The sequence below is a fragment of the Callithrix jacchus genome, chromosome 2 (assembly GCF_049354715.1).
Source record: "Callithrix jacchus isolate 240 chromosome 2, calJac240_pri, whole genome shotgun sequence".
In the NCBI taxonomy this organism is placed as follows: Eukaryota; Metazoa; Chordata; class Mammalia; order Primates; family Cebidae; genus Callithrix; species Callithrix jacchus.
In genome coordinates this window covers 32,513,913-32,538,648 of record NC_133503.1, presented here as the reverse complement: position 1 = coordinate 32,538,648, position 24,736 = coordinate 32,513,913, and the positions used below count along the sequence as shown (strand labels likewise).

The window sequence follows — 24,736 nt, the reverse complement described above, 5'->3', positions numbered from 1 at the left end:
GTATACCCATTGGGTGCTTGAATAAAAGTGCTCATCAAAATGGAAATACCTCTACTTCTTCTGTCTTCCATTCACATCACTATGTATCCACTAACATTGGAGTCCCACATCTCATTTGTTAACAACTCCTGACCACTTTGCTTTTCCTGAACAGTTCTTGAACCTGCCATTCTATATTCCCACTACCACTGCTTCAGTTTGTGCTTACATTTCATACTTGGATTATCAAATGGCCAAACTAGTCTTTTTTTGCCTCCTTTTTGATCTTTTTCTATATTTATTTTCTATTATGCCTTTAGACTTTTACTAAAAATGAATTAAATGATGGCATTGTTTTGCTAATATCAATTAACAGGTGCTTCCCATCACGTACAGGGGTGATTTTTTTAAGATACATTCCTAGAAGACTCAAGACTCAATAGAATACCTGTCTCTAAGGGAGGGAAGACAGAAGCTAGATGGGTAAGGTTCCCTTGTCATCACTGTTCAACCTTCAATCACAGTTGCTTAATGTGTTTATATGTCTGTGTTTTTGTTTGTAAAAAGAATTCCCAAATTCAAGCTCTTTACAATGTTGTTCATAAACTATTCAGATTTAATTTACCATTGATTGCTGTTCACAAGTCCTAAACTTCTAGCCATTTCTAAGTCTTCAGTTTGCTGAATTAGAAATGTCATTTCATGCCTTCATGTTTTGAACAGCCATTTCTTCTACTTGTAGTGTTACTCTCTACATGGCTTGGGAAACTTCTTAAACAACCTTTGCTTAGAGATGAGGAACATCTGTCATGTCGCTAGGCAGTTTTATTTCTCTCTCTCTGTTCCTATAGCACATTCTACACAATGTCATTATAACCTCTACCACTCTTTCATTTTTTCATCATTTACGAATACCTGTGACTTTAGATGAGTAACTTAACCTCTTTGGTTTCATCATCTTTAAAATAGCGATAAGTGTAACATCTAGCTTAGAGATGTTGGGAGGGTTTAACATGGTAATTCATGAAAGGGCTTGGAAGACTGCCTAGCACATTAGATTGATTCAAATGTCAGATAAAACAATTATTAGTAACACCACCACCACCACTTCTCATCTACATGGGTATTTTAAACTGTGAGCTGTAAGGGCTTATTTTTGTACGCCTAGCGCACAGCTCATGTTGGAAGGAATTGATCTACATTATCTAATATGCAGTATAAATATGGTCACTCATTTAATATCCTCAGGTTGAAATTATTTGTTCCAGATATGGTTTGGATATGTGTCCCCACCCAAATCTCATATCAAATTGTAATCCTCAATGTTGGAGGATGGGCCTGGTGGGAGGTGACTGAATCATGGGGATCAGATTTCCCCCTTTCCTTTCTGAGAGTGAGTTCTTCCAAAATCTGGTTTTAAATGTGTGTAGCACCAGACCCTTCTCCATTCCAGCCATGTGAAGATGTGTCTGCATCCCCTTTGCCTTCTACCTGATTGGAAGGTTCCTGAGGCCTCCCTAGCCATGCTACCAGCCTGCAGAAACATATGCCCATTAGCCCTCTTTTCTTTATAAATGACTCGGTCTCAGGTATTTCTTTACAGCAGTACAAGAATGGACTAATGCAGCTCCCTCATGCCTTCAGCTTCTTTTTGCAAGACATATTAATATGAATAGTCTACCTAAGAGTATGCTTTTTGCAGAAAATTAAAACAAGTTTGATTTATGTGGATGTTAAAGATAATTTATTTTTACCTAGTGTTTCAACAGACTTATCTCTTTTTGTTTTTTTAGACAGAGCCTCACTCTGTTGCCCAGGCTGGAGTGCAGTAGCCCCATCTCCGCTCACTGCAACCTCTGCCTCCTGGGTTCAAGTGATTCTCCTACTTCAGCTTCCTGAGTAACTGGGGTTATAAGTGCACACCACCACACCCAGCTAATCTTAGTATTTTTAGTAGAGACAGGATTTCACCATGTTGGCCAGGCTGGTCTCAAACTCCTGACCTCAGGTGATCTGCCCCCCTCGGCCTCCCAAAGTGCTGGGACTACAGGTGTGAGCCACCACACCTGGCTTCAATAGACTAATCCAATTGGAACAGATACCCATTGTGAATGTCAACTTAACTGGCCCATGATGCCCAGACATGTGGTTGAACATTATTCTGAATGATTCTGTGAGGGTGTTTTCGGATGAGATCAGCATTTAAATCAGTGGATTTAAACAGATTGCCTTTTCTAATGTGAATGGGTTTCATCCAATGAGTTGAAGTCCTAGATGGAAAGACTCACCTCCTCCAGCAAAGGGAAACTCTGATGCAGATAGCCTTTGAACTTGAACTGCAGTGCAGTTAACCCCTGGATCTCTAGCATGATGGCTTTCGGACTTGAACTCAACATAGCTCTTCCCTTCCCTGGTCTCCAGTCTGCTGGCCCACCCTACAAGTTTGGACTTGCCCCCAAAACCATGTGAACCAATTCTTGAAAATAAATCTTTCTCTATACACATACCCACATCCTATTGATTTTATTTCTCAGGAGAACCCTAGTATGTGCAGGTGCTCCTAGACCTATAATGGGGTTATAATTCAATATACTCACTGTAATGCATTTAGACATCTAACCTAATGAATATCACAGCTTAGCCTAGCCTGCCTTAAATGTGCTCAGAACACTTACACTGGCTTACTACTGGGCAAAATCATCTAACACAAAGTCTATTTTACCATAAAGTGTTGAATATCTTATGTAATTTATTGAGTACTGTATTGAAAGTGAGAAACAGAATGGTCATATGGGTACTTGAAGTACAGTTTCTACTGAATGCATACTGTTTTTCTACCACTGAAAAGTCGAAAAATCATTAAGTGAAACCATTGCTAAGTCAGGGACCATCTGTGTATACATATAATTAACCATAAAATTATATATACAATTATATGTAAGGGAATTAAGAACTCCTGAAGTTTCTTTTTTCTCCTTATTTATTCCCCCCACTTTTCTTTTTTTTTTTCCTGGAGACAGGGTCTTGCTGTGTTGCTCAGGCTGGAGTGCAGTAGTGTGATCACAGATCAACTACAGCCTCAATGTCCTTACTGGGCTCAGATGATCCTACCACCTCAGCCTCCCGAGTAGCTGGGACTACAGGTGTGCACCATCATGCCCAGCTAATTTTTTGTAGAGACGGGGTTTTGCCAAGTTGCCCAGGCTGGTCTCGAATTCCTGGACTCAAGCGATCCACCTGCCTCAGCCTCCCAAAGTACTTTCTATTCCCTTTTGATAACACCCTTTTACCTATACAGAGTAAGAAATTAGAAAAAAAAATAAATCATTGCTGTTTTATTTAAAATTTCAAAATTATGTGAGACAAAATTTAAATCATGTATATAAACACAAAGATGAATGAACATTGGTTCTTTAAACACTGACAAAATCCTGAAACCATATAATGTATATTTTTAAGACATGTTTTCTAGTTTTATAACAGAGTTTAAAACTAAGTTTATTTTTAAAAGTACATAGGAAAATATAATGATTTGAGTGTTCTCAAATATATGGCTCTGAAGGTAGATTAAGTGTTTTTATCACTTAATCTATATACAGTACAGAAAATAGATATATTAATTACAATATTTTCCTTCAGTTAATAGTTTACTCACTGTCATAGACACTCCAGGATGGATAATCACTCAAAGAACTCTCCAGGTTAGAGTCAAGCAAATTCTGAACACTTGGTCAAAGGAACATGAAAATGCCAGGTCCTGCCACAATAAATAGATCTAAATAACCCAGAAGGTGGTATACATAAGATAAAGACGATCTTAACTACGCAGCACAGTAACTTTGGAGGCAAGTGGTACTGTACTCTTATTAAAGAAAAGTCTTTACTGTTGAGGGCACTGGGTTTCTGGAGTTGATTTAGAAGACACATATAGAATAGGGTGTGATTTCTTACAAGTTTCTTTTTCCAATTTGCTTGCAGTTTCTTTTCCTTCTTTAACTTCTGTTTGAAGCTTTGATTCAGCAGCTAACCTACAGGCATTAAAGTATCCACTCTGAATTCAAATGTGGTTAAGAAGGATTGAAGAAAACAAACCCCCAGTATAATGGGCCTCCAATGAGGCATGATCTTCAAGGAAAAAAATATAGTTCAATACCATTAAGAATATTAAGTTACTGTCTCACTGAGAGTCTTTTTATATCAATAGGCTCAATTACTTTTTAAGTTTAAAGAGTATCTTTACAAAGTCACGGCAAGGCCTAAATTAAAGAATTAAAATATGACAGAGCACCTATCATGATAAGCACTTAACACAAAAACTGAAATGTTACAGCAATATTTTAATTGTAAATGACATACAAAAGGCTAAGTGCAAGACAAAAATAACGTGGAATCTTGTGCTGTACAAATAGATGTCTATTTGTTTCATAGTAAAATACTGAGTTTCAACTAGCAAAATAAAGAAAAGGTAAACAGTGGAGAGGTATTTTTTTAAAGGCATGTAAAGATTCTTGATAACAAGAACACCAATTAGTTTTATAAAGCATGCAATAGTAAAGTTCCCAATAAAAGCCATATTTACTGTTCCAAAATTATCTTAGGATTGTGCATCTACGCAAAACATGTAGAAAACAGAGTTGGAAACAAGTTAGCAGATGGACTCACACACACACACAAATGTTTTGTGGTATTTTATTTTTTTGTTTAACTAACAAGACAAAAAGTTTCCAACGTGCTAATTAATTAGAGTCAGTTAGCCACATACATTTGCTTAAGTAATTTTTATCAAGCAAAAAAGGCAGAAAAAGAAATGAAGACAATACAGACAGCAAGGTTGGTACTTATCAATTCTGGAAATCCACCTCCAGAAATACACACTGGCCAAGCACATTTACACAATGCATCACATATAAACAGGCATAATCTGCTGCATTTGTTTCAGAACTCTTTGAAACCATGTGTATGCGGCAGATATTCATTTGAAGTTACTTTTTCCTTAAGAATAGCACTTTTATTTTATGTGACTCACAGATTATAACATTATATAAAAATCCAAGGAGGGAGTAATAAATTACTATTCTTTATAATAATAGCAGCTAACATTGTTGAAGTGCTTTTACTGTTGAGTATTACATTTAGTAGCACTGAAGACTTGGAGAGAAATCAGATAAAACATATAAGGAAGCCCTTTTATATGATGTGGGCTGTGTCATACTCTTTCTACTCAAATGTACGTTAGTAAAATGTCTTATTAATCTGTCTCTACTCTCTAAGACGAATGTAGCCCTAGTAGCACGTTCAAGATCTCATTTCATAGGAAATAATCCAAGCTAGCTATTGTTACCTATTGTTACATCAATGTGCTTAACTTTTTGAATGCCTACCGGTATTTGTTTTAAATGCCTCTAGCATCCCACTGCGTGCAGACATCTTTCATCTTTCTTTTACTTTCTCCAATTTCCTCATTCATTTCTCCTGCTGTACACATCCAGAACTCTAGCCTAGCCACTGCTACTTACCTTTCCCTTTCGTTCACTTTCTCTTACCTTCTGACCTCGATTATTTTTTTAAAGGACAAAGCCCTTGGGACATTAATTCCTTCAGACATACATGTCTGACACTATTTCTTTTAGTCACAAACTCAATTATGCAGAAACTAGAGGCTTGAAACAATGAAAATGAACTAGCCTTGATATGTAAAAATGTCAAAATAAGTATCAAAGCCCATTTCTGAATGCCTAGGATTAGCAATTTTAAAAGACATAAAAAGTTCACCTACATTTTCTAGAAGGCTGAAATTTCTTAGACTACTGGAAAGCCCTTTGAGAAAGTGAGTTAATTTTTCTTTCATGGTCATGCTTGGACCAAGAGAAAAATAACAGTACATTTATTCAAACTGATAAAACATTCAGAGACGTGTTAGACTGTGATATTTCCTTTCATGAAACAGAAATGTGTGACTTTTTAACGTGATTCGCTTATTCAGGAGTACTTTCCCTTTGCAATCATTTTAGTCTTTCTCAAAGTTCTGGAAAAGTTGAAAGTAGGTAGATGAAACTGAGGAATTATACTGCATGCAATACTAAGAAAGTAGATAAAGAAACAGACAGCACAGTTCATGCAGCGAGACAGGAGAGATGAAGAGGTCTGCTGGTTGCCTTGAGGAAAAGAGGACACTGACCTGGGAGAGTTAGGGGTGTTTCCACTTCTTTCACTTAAGGCCTCAGAGTCAGCTGGAACTCCTATGATTCTCACACACTTCTTTTCCTTCTTTAGCTGCATATCCATGGGCAGATTTTTGTGAGGAGACAGAGTGCCTACTGGTGTGTTTATAGAAACTAATTTTTCTAGTTGCAAGTTGTTATCTTCTAAACTGCTAGGACAGGACTGTGTCTCCTGTTTCTGAGGCGGTAATCGATGAACTTCTCCCTCGGCAGCACTGTTGTTGGCACATGCATCCTTAGAGGTGGTTATATCCACAGGCAGCACCTCACGCCTCTTTTTCAGTACAGGCACTTCAACTGTCTCTGAGAATAAAAATGAATGGGGGAAAAAAATGTAAGAAAACAAAGACACAATCAGCACAAGAAGCCAGAACTAGTTATAACTTTTTCCATTCTTTTAAAATGCACCCATCTCCTCACTGAAATGTTATTGTTTCTACCTTTTATTAATTAGCATGGAATCTACATAAATTATGTATTTTAAAGTTTCTTTGGCTATACATTTTTCCTTGGGAATTCAGTATTTTGATTCCAGGCATGAGCTTGTGTTCTCTTTTGGAGTTTTGATAAAGGTGGTTCATCAGATCTCAGTGTGGAGATAAGGAGTCCAGGTCTGAATCCTAATCCTCATATTTGGCAGCCATGTCTTTGGGGAATTATTTAACCTCTTTGAGCTTCATTTTATCTGTAATGAAGGATTACAGATAAAAATGGGGATTAAAAGCACCCACTTCACTGAGTATTGTGTGTTAGAAGAATTAACTAAGAATAGGTCAAACTTTCTGAACATTGGTAATATATGCCTGTTAGCTCTACCAACAAAATATATGCAGAATCAGACTACTTTTATGATGGCTACTTCCCTAGCCCAACCCTATCATGTCTCATTGAAGACTACTGCAATGCCTTCTATCCTCATGGCCTAACATCATTCTATCTAAGCAGGTCATACACAAGCCACTGAATTAATTGCTCTAGCATCTTTTCCCTATCCCCATTATCAGTATATTTAATTTTCAAAATCAAAATGTTAGTGGAGTCTGAGAACCCTGGTAGCACAAGGGGTTGTTTTTACTCTGCATTGTTACTCTTAGACTATGATTTCCCTTTTTCTTGCACTGCTCCTTTGAAACCCACATTATCAGAATTCACTACCTCGCCTCCTATTTGCTGTGTTCAGTTCAACAAATGTTTGAAATTCATAATGGATAATTCTTAATCAGGGAGCCTATCAGAATCATGGAAGAAAAAAAGAGTAAGAGAAAGAGAAGCCTTTTCAATTGTGTAGAAACCTTCCTATTTTTGGCAACCTCCCCACTATTGTTGAGAATCACAGCAGTTCACTGAGAAAATATGAAGACAGACTGAGGCATGTGGAGAGTGCAGGGACAAAAGCTTGTTAAGAATCCTTAATCTAAAACATGTAACACTCTTTCAGGGGAGGGGGCATTGTAGAACCATCCCATTCTTAAGACTTCTTCACATTTTGCCTTTTGTTTTTTAATTTGTATTACAATAAAATTCACTCTCTGTAGTATACATGATGCAGAAACTGTATGGTTAGGCTACTTTCTAGCTCAGTGATTAGACTTGCTAGATGTTCCCTAGTATGTTTCACTGTTCTTTCCTTACCCCTCTGCCCCTTTTTCTGGAGAATGGGGTCTTGCTACATTGCCCAAGCAAATCTCAAATTCCTACGCACAAGCTATCCTTCCCCCTCTGCCTCCCCAAGAGCTGGGATTACAGGCAGGAGCCACCATGCACACCTGGCTCACTGTTCTTCCTTAATAAAAGAATTTCCAATATTTAGTTAGGAAGGAACATGGACCCTGAGAATCAAGACTGAGTTTCTTAGCCTTTCTCATCGGCAGGTGATGCTGCATGATCAAATTGTGCTCAACAGGATGGCTGCAGACCAAAACATGCAAGAAGCCTGAATCTTGATACGGTGGAGTACTTACTCGTCCTAGATCGGGGCAGAGATAAAGATCCACCTTTTAAAGTTCCCATTATTTTAGATTTTCTATAAACAGTCCTACCTCATATAGGTTCCAAACATCAGCTGCTTCAACATAATTAAACTATTTGGTATGACAAAAAATACTGTAATCTTAAAATGGGAAAGTCTCAAATACCAAGTTTCTACTCTACAATATGAATTTAGATATCCAAAAAGGATATATGATATATTCATGCACACTCAGTATCCAGTTCTTTCTTAATTTTTCCACATATCTTACAGAATAAATTTGCCTTATTAACTACAGGTATATAAATACAAATGAATTTGTAATAGGATTTGCATAAAACTACAGTAAGAAAATAATTTGATATAATTTCTCAGGATTACTCATTATTTAAAAGACAAAATACGTAAGACATATATACCTTCAGGTTCATATTTTAGTTTTAATTCATCTAGTTGAGCTCTCAGTTTCATATTTTCACTTTCTGAAAGCTGTAGGCATCTTTCATTTGCAAAAAGTTTTCGCTCAAGATCCAGAGCCCGTTGGCTCTCAAATAATGCTTTCATTCGCTGTATGGACAATTCACCTTTAGTGCTTTCATTTTCTTTGCTATGACAATAAAAAAGGGGAACCAAGGAGTATTAAAACAGCATATAATATAAATAAGTGTAGTGGTATAAATATTTCATTGCATATTTGAACTTACTTAAAAATACATTTTTCTGTGGTTTTAGTAACAAACAAATAGTAAACAATTTAAATAATCTTTAACAACAGTAGTGTCAAATTTAAAAAATATTCATGCATTCTTGAAAGGAAATGGACAAAGGAGGAAACAGTCTTTCAAATGTATTCATGCATGAATATCTGCACAAAGATATTTTTGTTGCCTTTCTTTTCGGATAATTTCCTTTGGCAACTTCAAAAAAACTTTGAAGTCACTGACACTACTATTCTAAGCAAGTGACATGTCCATCTTTACATCCACCAACACAGACACTTACTTTAAGTTATCCAGCTTTATCTGAAGTAAATCTGTATAATAGGTGTTATCTTCCAGAGCACCAGAGTGGACTGAAGGCTTAGATTCCATACTTTCATATAAATTCTTTAAAAAGCAAAAATTTGTGTTACTTAAAATAAGTAACAAATAAGAGGTTAGTGTATGTTTATTAACAATAGCACCATCACTTACTGAATTTACTTACCCCTTGGCATTTACTATGCTAAGAACTACCCATTTAACTCATTCGCCTCTGAAGTAGGTAAAAGAATTAACATTCCTTCTCTTATAGATAAGGAAGCAGGCTCCAAATGCAGAGGAAAGTAATTCAAGAAGAGAAAATCTGAACCCAGATCTGACTCCAAAGCCTAGGCTTCTAACCATACCAACATCTTTTGGCTTCCCTCTCCTGGCTTTTAAAAATAGAAGAAATAAATGCCTGCTGGACTGAATTCTGGCCTTTGTAACAAAACCATAAACTGGAAAAACATTAAAAAAAAGATGAGAGCATTACATTTATATTTGGTATCCCCCTCTTCTGATAGTCTTCTCCCCACCCCAGGCAAAAATGTAGAGCAAGCTCTTCTGAGACTTAGACGGAAACTATACATTTCTCCAGGGGTATAAAAAATGTAAATCTGCTTAAAAACGTGAAACAATTTCAGAGGTTATAAATAACTTTACCCTGATTTAAAGCCATAATTTTCAAAGTATAGTTCGGAGCCCACTGGTGGAAAACATAAGGCTGCCAATTTAACCAAATTTGCAGTCCTTTCAACACTTTTTGTAAGAGGCAGAAATAAAGTTATGTAAACTTAAGATTTTATGATGTACTAATGGCTACAATTTAGAATGCCTAAGAGGTTATTAACATGTACAAAAATTTGTCATTTACAAACTTTAGTTCATTAGGAGGTTGGTTAATGAAAAGATATCAATGTTCCCTAAGTTACTTAACTTAAAATCTTAAATTAATGCAATTTTAATAGAAAGCCAACAAACTTTTTTTGGTGCTAGACAAGATGTTTGTAAACAAAAACATTCAAAAACAGACAGGAAAACACCAAAAAAGAATGTATAGTGAGGAAATAGTCACCAGATAAACATATTTTAAAGCCTTTATAATTAATAAAGCAGTGTGGTACTGACACACGCAGAAGCAGACCAATGTAGTAGACAGAAAATCTAGAAACAGACTCAAGTATACATGGAGACTTGATGCATGATAAAGGTGTCAACTCAAATCACTAGGGTCAAGATTGATTTTTTTTTTTTAATCAAATGACTCTGGGACAACTGCCTACTTATTAGGTAGAAGATAAAATTAGATTTATACCTCAAATTATATACAAAAATAAGCTTCAATCGGGATCAGATACCTAAATGTAAAAAACGAAACCACACAAGTACTAGTAGAAAACACAGGTGAATTCACACACACACACACACACACACACACACACACTTAGACAAATACCATTTTCCACTAAAAGAAACCAATGCTCCTTGAAGAAAAGATAATCCCAGGGCTGGCGCAGGTTAGCTAGGAATACCTTATTGTGCCATACAGTAAGAAACTACTCAAATACGAGCACTTCGACTACCAAATCTGAGACAATTTGAATATCAGAGTAAATAAAGCAAGCAATGGATTATAACTCATAGGATAAAATGAGAATCCATGAGGCTATACCGATATAAATAAATGAATGAATAAGTGAGGGAAAAGATTTTTCTTTTCTGTCCCTTCGTTAGAATTCCAACTAATAAATGTAGAAGTGATGGAATTACCATTTAGCAATCATCACAGAATTATGTTTCAGGCAAGAATCATGAATGGATGTTTAAGCATAAGGAGAAAGAGGCATTTACTTAGTCTCAAAGTATCTCCCACAAGATATTTATTAGTATTTTCAACTTAAAATACAAACCAAATTTTAAGATATTCAGATCAAAATTTGGTTGTTTGTTTTTTTAAATGTTATACATACCTTAAATTTCTCCAGATTTCTAATTTCACCTAAAAGATGTTTTATTTCACCATTCTTCTGCTCCAACATGGCAAGCAACCGTTCCTGCTGTTCAAATTCAGTTTGAGACCCTTTCATTTGTAGCAATGTGGCGATTTGTAACTAGAAAAACAAAATTACCCCCTCTAATAAAATTAAGTGAGATAAAGTCGATAACTACTTTTTTGATACATTCATATTTTGTACTATATTACTGTGAACTCATTCTGGAAACTAATTAGCTATTTCTAATCTAATGATAACTTTTGTTGTAGACATAACATCTGAATACTTATTTTGACTACTTATGGATGATAACTAAAGTCCGTAATAAAATTATTTGTAGTTTTGTGAAACATAAAACTGACCTGCATGGCTGTGGTCCAAAAGCACACCACTAAACTGGTAAGTAAGCCTGGCTAAATGCTGCACACTGTTTATCATAAGCACTAGCTCTCATTAAGGGTCTGATGGGTTTCTCAAAAATTTTAATTAATTCTAATTAAGTGGGGAAAACTAAGCTACTCACAGCCACAAATGTTAGATTCACAAATGACATGAAAAGCAAAGATAAAAGGCTATATCACGGGATACTGGGGCAATCTTCAATATATATTTTTTTTTAGATGAAGTCTCACTCTTGTCCCCCAGGTTGGAGTGCAATGGCGCGATCTCGGCTCACTGCAACCTCTGCCTCCCGGGTTCAAGCGATTCTCCTGCCTCAGCCTCAGCTTCCTGAGTAGCTGGGATTATAGGCACTTGCCACCACGCCTGGCTAATTTCTGTATTTTTAGTAAAGACGACGTTCCACCATGTTGGCCAGGCTGGTCTCGAACTCCTGACCTCTGGTGATCTGCCTGCCTTGGTCTCTCAAAGTGCTGGGATTACAGGCGTGAGCCACCACGCCCGGACCATGTTTTAATTTTTTTAGGATAGCACTCAGCTTACCTAATTATAGCTCCCCACTCCCTAAATCTGGAGTTGCAAAGCTATCAGAGGGAGACTCTAAACCTAGCATTTCCTTCTGCCTTTGGAAATTTCTGGAGTTGAAAAAAGTGCCAGTTAGTTTAACTATAGTGTTGAGTAAAGCAAGCAATGATACAAGCTTGAAAATGACTTTTAGCATTTTTAAACTTATCCTTTTTGTTCCTGTTTCAGATTGGAGGCTAGGCCTTAGTCTAAGATTCAGAATGCTTCTAGTCTCTAAACATATTTTGGTACATCATGAACAGTGGAGATTAAAAGTACCCCCAACAAACACTGTAAGAAAACTAAGGGTAAATGTAAGAAAATTTATAAAGAAATACTTCTCAGAAAGGAGAGTCTCAGGAAATGAAGCAGCACAGTCTGGAAATCCTTAGAAATAAAATTCACAGCTGTTGTTCATTAAACACTCATTTGCCAACTAGTAGGTAAGTATTTTTTTTTTTTTTTTTTGAGATGGAGTTTCGCTGTTGTTACCCAGACTGGAGTGCAATGGCACGATCTCGGCTCACTGCAACCTCTGCCTTCTGGGTTCAAGCAATTCTCCTGCCTCAGCTTCCCGAGTAGCTGGAACTACAGGCTCGCACCACCATGCCCAGCTAATTTTTGTATTTTTAGTAGAGATGGGGTTTCACCTTGTTGACCAGGATGGTCCCGATCTCTTGACCTCGTGATCCACCCACCTTGGCCTCCCAAAGTGCTGGGATTATAGGCGTGAGCCATCGTGCCCGGCCGTAGGTAAGTATTTTACTACGCTTTAACTGTAGGACACTTCTAAGAGGAGGGTTCTGTCATCTCCACTTTATAGATGAGGAACTGATGCTTTGAAAATTAAAATACTTGTCCAAGGCCACAGAGCTATTAAGTGACAAAACCACAAATCCACCTAACTCCCAAGTTTCATCATTGACCTTTCCCATTTCTTTGGTAAAGCCCATCATCCTGAATAAAAGGAAGGAAGCCTTTCCAGATTCCAATTACTACCTCGGTAGAGTAAGGTACAGTGGATGAGGGATCAGAATTCTAAGGATTGTTACAATATTGGAATCTTTCTAATTTCCACATGATTTTCTTTTACTTCTTCTTTGGCTAGAATGATGACCAACAAAATCTGTAAAATTAAAAGGGTCTATGTGCTTGACTTGAGAGACTACAAGGAAAGGGAACCCTGAATAATCCAAATTTCATTCCATAATAAGCCTTGGTGAAAGAGCAGAGGAATGGTGAATAGGAACCCTATGGCTATGCTTGGAAAGACATCACGCCAAGAAAAGGAAATAAATATTTTTCTTTTTCTACTCTACAAAAAAAAAGATTTGTGCTTCCCTATCAAGGCTAGTGAATAACCATTAAAACAAACAAAAAAACAATGATTGCTAAATACACTATTACTAAATATATATTCCAAGATTATTTTTTAAGTATAAATACATCTTTTGATCAATTCAAAAACTGATTTTTTGAAATCATGCAGTTCTAGAAATAACTATATAAGTACACTTCTTGCAGGAAAAGATAGTTTCTTTGATGTATTTGTATACATAATGACGAAAGAAAATTTGTTTAATAAACCTTTGATAGTGATAGCTCTATACCTTCATTCTCTGCATCTGTTCTCTGTTAAATACATTTTGCTTCTTTAGTGACTGATACTTGACTTTCATAGTGATAAGCTGACGTTCCATTGCTGCCCTTCGATCTTCTACCTACAAAATATTAACATGCTTAATTGTTCTTGTAGTAAATGAAAATGCCAATTTAGTAGTTAGAATACTTATAAGTACCTCTGCAAACAAAGAGTTGCCTTTACTATTAGGATCCAAGGCTTGCTGGAGTGCCTGGTCCAACTGCACCTGAAGATCTTGATTTGCTACACGAGCTTTCTGAATTCAAAAGAAAACAATTTAGATAATAGAGATTAGATTAGCAAGAAAATAAGTTATGATTAATTGGAAAAGATGATGTTACTGTAATCATAGTACCTCTAGAGCATTATAGTAAGAAACTGCTTCTTTCTCTCGCTCATCTTTTTCCTCTTTAAGCCGGTCTACCTGGCGCATTAGGTTAGTAATGAGAAGTTCTAGCTGTTCTTGTCTGTATTGTAGTTCATTCACTTCTTCTGTGAGGGTGGTCTATTTAATAGGAAGTGAAAACGAGGACATTCTCTTGAATACTTTTTCATTGACAACTGCTCAGTTTATCTCAATTATACTCTCTATATTACTCTTTTTTATTTAGGTAATGAAAGCTATTGCAAAAATAAAAATAACATACAGAGGGGGAAAACGCACATCATTATCAGTCATTAAGGCCTCAAATCAGATTAGTTTCAGACAAGCTGGATGATATTACCTGTCAGAATGGTATGCAAGATGATTATGTGTTACACAAAGGCATATTTAGACAGCTATGTTTGTTTCAGTGTATACTAGGAAAAAATAAGCAAGCTTAAATATGTAATTTCATTGATGTTTCCTAAAATGAGAAAATATTTAAAGAGAGTCAATAAAAAATTAAGTTGTGGTTCACATCCAAAATTAAAAGTAAAGAACCAGTCAAAAGTTGTCAGGTACATACTAAAGTAATAGAAATTACTATTACTGTTAAATTATGGGGAAACAAGTAAAAGCCTTTAGAGACTGCCCCTTTTCCTCTATAAATTTAAGGCTTTAATTTTTAATTAGCTTTAGCTTTCAGTGAAAAAACTAAGTTCACATGCATTTCAACTTCCACTGAACCAACATTTTATACTGGGCTCTTATGATAAAAATCGGGATCAGAGTATACGCCTCTAAATTCTTCCAGAGGTTTCATTAATCTAAAAGTAAAGTTTGCCTTACATATAATCATATAATCTAAAGCTATGTTATGAATGAAGTCATCCACCTAAAAAAAAGCATTTTTTAATTAGTTAGATGCAAGTTAGGTCAAAAAATGTTTCAGCCTTCAAACAAGGTCTTAAGAATTATTACCAAAACATATAAAAATATGCCAGAAAAAAGAGAAAACCTGAGAAACACATGACATAAAAATTACCTTCATACTCTCCATTTCTGTCAGCTCAATTTGAAGAGCCAGCATCTCTGAAGACATGCTTTCCTGCACACGTCCAGACATTATGCGCAGTTCCTCTGATTTACAAGAGAGGAGTTCCTTCTGATGATCTATTTGGTGCTTCAGCTGCTTTTCACTAAGCCTAGCTTCATCTAATTCCACTTTCAGTTTTTCTATCTAAAGAAAAAAAAATCAGTCATAAATTGAAAGTTTTTTTCTAAAAAACATCATTGATTGAACTGATTGATCCAAACTTACTGAATGATGACACTATTAATCTTACTGAATAATGACACTATTGGAGTTTCCTATTTGCCCAAGGTTAGGCATCTTGTAACAGATAGTGACAGACCTTTTTTAATAAGCACAGAAATAATCCATGAGTAATCAAGGTGGGTCTGGATGTCTTAGAAGCAATCTGGAGGCACTGTGTTGCTGACCACTTGGCTACTGTGTAACAAATGAGTGGCATGAAGAGAAACAATGGAAGCAGGCTTGAATACTCTTTCATTTGACAGCTGCTCAGTTAATCTCAGTATCACATCTAAACATGTGTATTTAGATAGCTATGTTTGGTTCAGTGTATACTAGAAAAAAATAAGCTTAAATATGTAATTTCATTGATGTTTCGGAAAATATTTAAAGAGTCCATGATAAATTAAGTAATAGCATAGGTGGTACACAGAAATAGAAAAATCTTTAAAGCTTCCACACAACCTGGTCAGAAGGTACAGCAGTAGTCCAGGGAAGAGATGATGAAGGTCTGGACTGGAGTGGCAGTAGCGTAGACAGATGTTTTGTAGGTCAGGTTCTTAGAACTTGATGAATTAAATGTGAGAAATAAGAGAAGAAAAGGCACTAAAAAAGCCTCCAAATTTTGGAATAAGTGATTTGAGAAAAATCAGTAAAACAAAATATTTCACTAATTTACTCTTTGTTACACCAAAAAAAAAAAAAAAAAAAAAGCCATCTCTATAACTAGCCTTGCCTCAGTCTCTGAATACTCCCTATATTATTCTTTTTTTATTTAGGTAATGAAAGCTACTGCAAAAGTAAAAATAACATACAGAGGGGGAAAAACGCACATCATTATCAGTCATTAAGGCCTCAAATCAGATTAGTTTCAGACAAGCTGGATGATATTACCTGTCAGAGTGGTATGCAAGATGATTATGTTTTACACAAAGACATATTTAGATAGCTATGTTTGTTTCAGTGTATACTAGGACAAAATAAGCAAGCTTAAATATGTAATTTCATGGATGTTTCTTAAAATCAGAAAACATTTAAAGAGAGTCAGTGAGACATTAAGTATAGTATAGGTGGTACCCAGAAATATGAAAATCTTAGAAGTGTCTACACAAGAAGCTGAAAATTGGAATACAGACTTCTGAGAAAGGAGGACAAGTCAGGTAAGTTTTGGTAGAGAGGTGTCTGGAAAAGTCAGAGCACACACTATACACAAAGCAGATCCATGATAAAAAGTTCTAGATTCCTTAGAAGCAACCTGAAAGCATTGGGTAGCTGGGAATACCAAAAGGGAAAACCACCAACCAATCATTTATCTTGCATTTATGTTTAAAATGGAGCCAGTGTAATGTGTTGTTAGACTATGTAGAGGGATTCATAGCCTTTGGAGTCAGACAGCCTCGGTTCAAATCTAGATGGAGAATTTCTAGCTCTTGAATTGTGTTAAATTCACTCAATCTGTCTCAACAGTAGCTCTCTCATCTGGTATATGGAGATAATAATTCTATACCGAGCCACAGAATTATTTTAAGAACTGAATCACAGACATTAGTATATCTTCAGTAAACAAACGATAAAGTGTCATTTGTAATGCATATTAATTGGTAAGAAACTACTGGTGAGTTTTTACAGAATTACAAAGCATACCAATGGTTGCAGAGAAGGCTAGGAGACCAGGCTTTCTGCAAACTGCTGTACTATCAGCAAGGAGGCCAAGTTAGTCACTAAACTAAACCTTCACAAGTATTCAGTGACCAAAAATTAATAATTATATTTAATTAGTAGAATGTAGCTTATACAAGTCGCGTTGGCAATCTCTCCTATCTCAGTGTTCCCCCTCAGTACTAAGATAATGAAGAGTTAGATCTTGGCTATTTTGGAAAGCTGACATTTAAGGAAATTTTTATCATCCAAAGTTTACAAATGGCTGCATAAACATGGAATATTTTGCTCTGAAATACACAGATATCCCAACCTTAGTTTTTAGTTCATTCACTTCCTGCCCATGGCTTCTGCTTAGTTGTTGTTCCAATTTCTCCAGGTGTATTTTTTGTTGTTGTTTAATAACTTCACATTCGGAGCTGAAACTTTCTAACATTCGACTCTTGAGTTCAACTTCTCTTTGAAGGGTATATTTTTCTTGTTCATAACTCTGAAAACAGATTCAATTACAATTCAGTTACATAAACATAGCCTAAAGCCATTTATAATCAGTTTTCAAACTTCAACTGTTTCATTCTTATTTCAAGCATTTGCTGCTTTCCAAATAACATGTTAAACCTGGAATAACTTTGTAGTTAATCGGTCTTAACAAATGCCTTAGGTGTATTTTGAGACTATGTTAAACCCATGCAAGGGATACCTTACTGCTTCCGTGTGCTGTCAAGGAAGTAAAAAGTGCTCCATAGTATGTGAACATATCAAGTAATCTCTGCTTACAACAAAAAATATTTAATAGCATTTAAGTTTTCCTAATGAGATGTTCTACTTGTAGCTCTGAACACAACGTAGTAGTAAAATAGTTGAAAAAAAAGAAATATTGAATTAGCCTTTACTTTCAGAACCTAGTCATCTGAGAAATGTTCATGAAATGTCTACCAGAATGAATGTAGTGCTGAGACAAAAGGAGTAATTAAAAGGAATTTTGTTTACTCACAGGGAGGTTTAGACATTAAAAAGGGTATGAGTATAAACTCCTTCAACAAGCTTTAAAAAATGATAAAATATTCTCCTCAAAAGCCATTTTATTTTAAAATAAGGCAAAGGGCATTAACAGTTAAATGAACACTGAAATTTCACAAGTTATTACTCAAAATTATTAAGTATAACACAGTTTTATTTCCTACTCTTAGTGATATTTATAATCTTTACTTTGCCTTTATGACTTGGTACTCAGTTCTTGGTTTAGAACAGTACTAAGTAGAAACACAAAGGTTGCCATCACTAGTTATTTTTACCTGTTATAGATAATTTTTACCTGCCATATTTACAATGTAGAGATTCAAGTTTAAATATGTTACTGAGCATTTGCTAAATTACACAGATTTATTCATTCACTCTTATAAGAAATATTTGTGTGGCAGGCACTGGGGATATAGCTGTGACCAAGGCATACAAAATTCCCTCTCTCATGGAGTTTATAATCGAGATAATTAGCAATGCAGATAATTAAGAGTGAATCAGGGCTGGACACAGTGGCCTGTGCCTGTAATCCCAGCACTTTGGGAGGCAGGGGCAGGCAGATCACTTGAAGCTAGGAGTTCAAGACCAGCCTGGCCAACATGGTAAAACCCCGTTTCTACTAAAAATACAAAAATTAGCCAGGTGTGGTGGCACACACCTATAATCCCAGCTACTTGGGAGGCTGAGGCAGGAGCATCTCTTGAACCTGGGAATTGGAGTAGGCAGTGAGCTGAGATTGCACCACTGGACTTAAGCCTGGGTGACAGAGCAAGACCCTGTCTCAAAAAAAAGAGTGAATTGGGCAACTTTACATTACATAGTCAGGGTTGGCCTCTCTGCTGAGGTGACATATTTAACTGAAAAGCTTAAGTTTGAGGACTCAATCCAAGAGCAGAGAGAGGTAAACAGATTAAAAAAAGGCAATAGCTGGTATAAAGCCCATAACGGAGGACTAATATAACGAAGAATAAGGCAAAGCAGTTTGAGATGAGGTCAGAAGCTTGGCAGGGGTCAGGTCACATAGGGATCTACAAACCAAAGTAAGGAGCTCAGATTTTGTGGTAAATACAAGAAGAAGCTGTTGTATGGTTTTTAGCAGGGCTGTAACATGACCTTTGCATATTTTTGCATAACCACTTAGACGCTGAGTGAAGAATGAATGGCATGAATGGCAACAATGGAAGCAGGTAACCAGGTCGGAAGGCTACAGTAGTTGTCCAGGAGACATGATAGCGGTCTGGAATATGGTGGCAGTAGCAAAGATAGATGCTTTGTAGTCTAGTTCTTAGAACTTATTAATGAATTAAATGTGAGAAATAAAGGAAAGATATTGACTAAAAGTTTTATATTTTTGGTATATAAAGAAACCAAGAATATATCAAAGATTTTTGGTATTCAAGAAACTGAATGCTGTTACATTTACTAAACAAGTTAAAGAAAATTGTAAAAGAATATTTGGTTAATGACAGAAAATCCACTCTTCTGTGTTGAGTTTGAGAAGTCTATTAGTGGGCAGCTGAACACACAGACCTAGATTTTAGAGGAGAACTAAGGGCTTGGTGTAGTGTCATGGAGCACCTAGATGTTTAGAAGTCTGAAACAAGTGAGGTCATCTAGGAAGTGTGCAGACAAAGCAAAATCTGGTGGTAAATGTGGCAAAGAGAGTAATGATAACAGGATCTTTCAAATTCTGAACATACTAGGTTGGAAAGAATAATAGGAATTCATTTAGTTCATTCTTTTTTAACAGGGGTGGAGCAGGATGGGAACCAGATCTAAAATCTTCAGAAAAGAATAAACTACTACTACTATTAATTGCTAGACAGGACAAATCTTCAATAGCTAAGCACACTCTTGCAGACAGAGGAGTCCAGAGTCCTACCTCAGTCATGGTCATCATTTCATTACGACATTTATCTAATTGATTCTGTAATTCATTTTGACTCTCTACTAGTTGTAAACCGTACTGTGCAGCTTTTAATCGCTCTTCTTCAGCCTCTTTGAGCTTGCATCGAAGATTTGCAATTATATCTGCCTCCATGTTCTTTTCTTTTTTTAGCCAACTGCAAGTAGAGGAAATAAAACTACTTAAGCTTATACAAAAAATTCAGTGCAATGATGTCAATAATAGAATATATCTACTCAATACTACCGCCATATAAAAACATTAAAATTTTCTTCCCAACTTTTAAGTAGTCAAATGTACATTCTTGTTCCAAGAGCAAGAACTCTTCTTACAATTGTTACTGATTCAGGACCAAAAATTAAAGAGCAAAAGAGAATACATTTAATTTTGCTTTTAAGCAGTTCATCATCAGGAAACTGTTCAGTTGTTGTATACTAAGTTTCCTTAAATGTTAAGGTAACGTTGGTCTTATAATTGGACCACTATCCATATAATCAAAATTAAGAGAACAACAAGAACAAAAACCAAAAAACTTTACAGTAGCAGGTATGGTGGCTCATACTTGTAATCCCAGCAACTGGGGAGGATTGCTTGAGGCCAGGAATTTGAGACCAGCCTGAGCAACATAGCAAGACTCCATCTCAATCAATCAATCAATAGAAATAAATTGGGAATGGTGGTGAACCCCTGTAGTCCCAGCTCTTTGGGAGGCTAAGGAGGGAAAATTGTTTTGAGTTAGAGGCTGCAATGAGTTATGATCACGGCACTGACAGAGCCAGATACTGTCTTGAAAAATAATAATAATACTGCCAGAAAAGGAAGGTCTGGGTACTACAAACAAATATAAAAAGGCAGGTGTGAATAAGACTCTTAAGATAAAGGAATATTACATCTGCAATTTTTCACAACAGTGTTAACTTCCTGAATGTATTAAATCTGCTTTCTTGAAAAGAGATTCACTAGTATTTTTCTAGTTATTCATAGGAGTATGCAAAAATTGAAACCATATTCACAAGAATTAAAGGACATTCCTTTCATTCTAGATTTTTTAACAAAGACTTAAACATTATATATAGAAACATTCCACTTTAATCAACCTTACTCATTATCCTTTACTATTTGGTCCCAGCCTCTTAAGCAAGACTCAAACTCACCTTTGCCTTCAAAGAGCACTAGGCCATTATAAGATGTTCCCCCATGTCTCGAGTCAATGTAGTCATTCACTGAACAAGCATTTCTTGAATGCCTTATATACTAGGTTCCATTCTGGGCAGTTCAGATTCATTAGGGAACAAAATGGATCAAAAAAAAAGCTCCTCCCTCATGAAAGTTACATTCCAGGAGGGGAAGATAAACAAGAAGTAATAAATATTAATAAATCAGAAACAGAAGATAACAAAAAATAGAAAACAAGAAGCTGGAGAGAAGCGACAGGTAGCGTAACTAGGAGACACAGATGAAATAATCAGATATGCAGCTATTTAGAAGAATGTTCCAGCAAGAAGGGAATCCCTAAAGCAGAAAGAAGCCTAAGGAGTGAAACCTGAATTTGGGCAAGAGATAGCAGGTAGTGGGCAAATCAGGCCATTATTAGGACGTTGGTTCCTACTCTGGGTGACATGGGAAGTTATTCCAAAGTCTGGAGTAGAGGATCTGATATTTTAAAAGGATCATTTTGGCTGCTATGTTGACTAGTTAGAAGGGGAACAAGGCTGGAAGCAGAGACCATGTGAGGTGGCTCAGACTAGAGTGGTAGCACAGGAGACTGTGAGAAACGGCCAAATTGTGAAGGTTTTGAAGGTAAGGTCAATATGATTTTCTGAAAGGTATAATGTGGGAGGTGTGAAAAAGGGAAAAGTAAAAAGTTTCTCCAAGCTTTCTGGCCTAAGCACCTGGTAAAATGGAACTGCCATCAGCTGAAGCACTGATGTAAAGAATGTTTTGGAATGAAAATCAGGAATTCAAGTTTTAAACATGAACTATATCAAGTAGGCAATTGGATATATAAGAGGGATCCTGGCTGGAGATGTAAATTTGAGAGTTAATCAGGCTATAGAGGATAAATATATTTAAAGAGAAATGGACCCAGGACTGAACCCTGTTATGAGGTAGAGAAGAAGATAAGTGGAGGATCAGGAGTGACCAGTGAGGTAGAAGGAAAACCAGGAGTATGTGCTGTCCTAGAAGGCAGTAAACAGTGCATTAAGGATGTGGAAGTAATCAGTCATGCCAGATGCTGCTGCTAAGGCAATTAAGGTGAGAACAGAGAACTGGTCTTTGAACTTGAATTCCTGGAGGTCACTGGTGACAAGAATAGTTTTGATACACAGGTAGGGGTGAAAGCCTAACTAGAATGCCAAGAGAGAATGGTAGGAGATTAATAAAGATATTAAGTACAGGTATGCTGCAAGGGACAACAGATAAATGGAGCAGCAGTTGGAGAGGAAGTAGAGACAAGTTTTTTTTTTTTTTTGAGATGGAAAAAAATAACAGTGTTTATAGGTCATGGAATAAATCCAGGAGAAAAGAAAAGCTGATGATCTGAAGACACTGGAGAATTGCTAGTAATATCCCCGAATAAACAGGATGAGGTTTAATGTAGAGACTTGTTTTAATAGAGGCATGATTTCATCGAAAGTAAAGGAAAGCAAAGTATATGAGCTCAGATGCTGACAAGCAAGTGGAAGTCTGTGTAAGTACCCTTTTAACTGCTTCAATTAATCAATGAATTAGGAAGCAAGGTCTTTAACTGAGAATGATGACAAGGGAAGAGAGTGTTTTAAGAGAGAAAAAAAGGTGTTCTAGATAATCCCAAGTTGGCAGTCACTGCTCTAAAATGCAAGACCTGAAGCCTGTAGATGATAAGGCCAGCCAACTAAATGTTGTACTGTTTACAATAACACATTTGTTGAGGATTTACCATTTGCCATACTAAGTACTTCAAATATATTATCTCGTCTAATTCTCTTGATGAGTCAGAGTTCAGTAAATACTGTCATCTCGACTACCAAAGAAAAAATAGGGTTAACATGAAGACGCTCCAGCCAGGCAAATCCAGAGAAGCCAAAAAAATTAACTCTTGTTTATTCAAGATTTGCTGGAATTCTTATTGTGTGTCAGACACTGTGCTGGTGCTGAGGACACAATGGTAACCCAAAACAATATTCCTGTCTTCTTGAATCCTACAGTCTATTAGTAAACGACATTAAATCAAGTAATTGAACTATAAAGTTACAAGTATGACGAGAGAGAGAGAGAGAGAGAGATATGCTACCTGAGCCTTTAACAAGGGTGAGCTATCCTAACCTGCGGGGGCAGGGTGTAGAAGGGAACATGGACAAAAAAGATTTTCCTGAGGAGGTAACTTTTCAGCAGAGATCTAATGGATGAAAAAGAGTTAACCTATCAATCTACAAAGAGGGATGAGGTGGCTGATTAAAAGCTACAGCTAATGTGTGGCAGACATTGTGCTTGGTGCTTTATGTACATTCTTATTCAATCTTCTCAAAAACCTTAAGAAGTTGAAGGTACTTCCTTCATTTACACATGCAAACTGAGGCACAGAAGGCTTAGGTAACTTGTTTAGGGTTACTCCCAAGTTAAGAGGCTAAGTAAGATGGGAACCAGAATCTACCTACAAGCCTTGGTGCTACAACCACTTTTCTATCTTCTCAAAAACAGCACACACAAAGCATTTGGGAGATAGGAAACTCTGGGAATCAAACTGCCTGAGTTCTCACCCCGTCTCCACTACTCACAGGATGCATGAACTTGGACAAGTTATATGTCTTGTTTAATTATCTATAAAAACAAGCACAGTAACACTTATTTAATCGTTTATTGAAAGGATTAAATCAGATAACGAATGAAAAGCAATTAGGGCAGAATCTGACATACGGCTGGGGCAGTGATGTCCAGCAGAAATATAACGCAAGCCATCTACATGATTTTAAATTTTCTAGGAGCCATCATTTTTTAAAAAACACATGAAAAATTTACATATTTTATTTAACCAAATACACTCAAAACATTATCGTTTCAGCATGTAATCATTATAACAATTATTGAGCTATTACTCTTTCTGCGCTATTTCTGAAATCCATTGTGTATCTCCCATCTGCACCATTTCTCAGTTCGGGCTAGTGTCCACCATACCGCACAGCGCAGACCCACTGGTGGTTAACGTTTTGAGGCCCGGCAACCGACCCAAACTTTCATATTTGTCCAGAATCCCGAGAGCGGCGAGGTGGTCCAACGGAAGATTAGACCGGCTCGGAACCCAGTATATAAGCACCCAGGGTTCCGGGGAAGGAGTGTTTCAGCTAAAGTCCTCGGCCAAGACCCCTGCTCCCAGCTTTCCTTAGGCCCTGGTCGCTTCTCCCTACTGCCGCTTTCCACACCCACCTCCCACCAGGCCCCTTGCCCCTACCTCTCACCCCAGTTCCCTGCTGCAGCAGCCAGCGGCTCCTAATGAGAGATCAGGGATTCCACACTAAGGACGCTAACTCCACAGTCAACGGCACATCCACTCTGCTAACTCTCAGGTAAGCGCCAGGGTTTTTTGAATGCAGTTCCCGCGAGAAGTCCCACATCTCACGAGATGTTCCTCCCAAGCCGCGCGTAAAGGAAAAACTCAGAGAAAAGCCAACAGAGCGTCCCGCCCCCCGCCCCCCGCCCCCCGC

General features: G+C 36.7%; 1 protein-coding gene and 1 long non-coding RNA gene across 13 annotated transcripts in view; one reads left to right on the top strand and one right to left on the bottom strand.

The window, feature by feature from the left end:
- Positions 1-3,299: 3,299 nt before the first annotated feature.
- On the bottom strand, positions 3,300-24,589 carry SPDL1 (spindle apparatus coiled-coil protein 1). Of its 8 annotated transcripts, none has more exons than XM_035292109.3 (12): positions 24,484-24,589; positions 20,031-20,211; positions 17,442-17,618; positions 15,200-15,394; positions 14,146-14,295; positions 13,948-14,046; positions 13,759-13,869; positions 11,162-11,302; positions 9,172-9,275; positions 8,589-8,776; positions 6,158-6,503; positions 3,300-4,007 (listed from the first exon to the last, which is right to left on the bottom strand). In XM_035292109.3, the coding sequence occupies exons 2-12, from the start codon at positions 20,187-20,189 to the stop codon at positions 3,860-3,862; spliced, it is 1,818 nt and encodes a 605-aa protein (XP_035148000.3). In that variant the 5' UTR covers positions 20,190-20,211; positions 24,484-24,589; the 3' UTR covers positions 3,300-3,859. The 8 variants fall into 8 exon arrangements, with proteins under 8 accessions (XP_035148000.3, XP_035148001.3, XP_078215343.1 ...); XM_035292110.3 differs by lacking the exon at positions 24,484-24,589 and adding an exon at positions 24,131-24,310; XM_078359217.1 differs by lacking the exon at positions 3,300-4,007 and having other exon boundaries at positions 4,655-6,503; positions 20,031-20,232.
- The window catches only part of LOC118151662 (uncharacterized), a 288,187-nt gene continuing 287,818 nt past the window's right edge, over positions 24,368-24,736 (top strand). For all 5 annotated transcript variants that reach the window (XR_013530818.1, XR_013530820.1, XR_013530816.1 and 2 more), the window contains exon 1: positions 24,368-24,598. This is a non-coding gene — a long non-coding RNA (uncharacterized LOC118151662). The remainder of the gene's footprint in view (positions 24,599-24,736) is intronic.

Bases quoted from the DNA above. Each gene is read 5' to 3' on its own strand.
- SPDL1 (XM_035292106.3), bottom strand. From the start codon at position 24,180: ATGGTGCAGATGGGAGATACACAATGGATTTCAGAAATAGCGCAGAAA. The intron at 15,395-17,441 runs GTTGGGATATCT...TTTTTTCTTTAG, and splicing joins TGAATGAACTAAAAACTAAG to ATAGAAAAACTGAAAGTGGA. The intron at 14,047-14,145 runs GTACTATGATTA...TTTTGAATTCAG, and splicing joins CTTACTATAATGCTCTAGAG to AAAGCTCGTGTAGCAAATCA.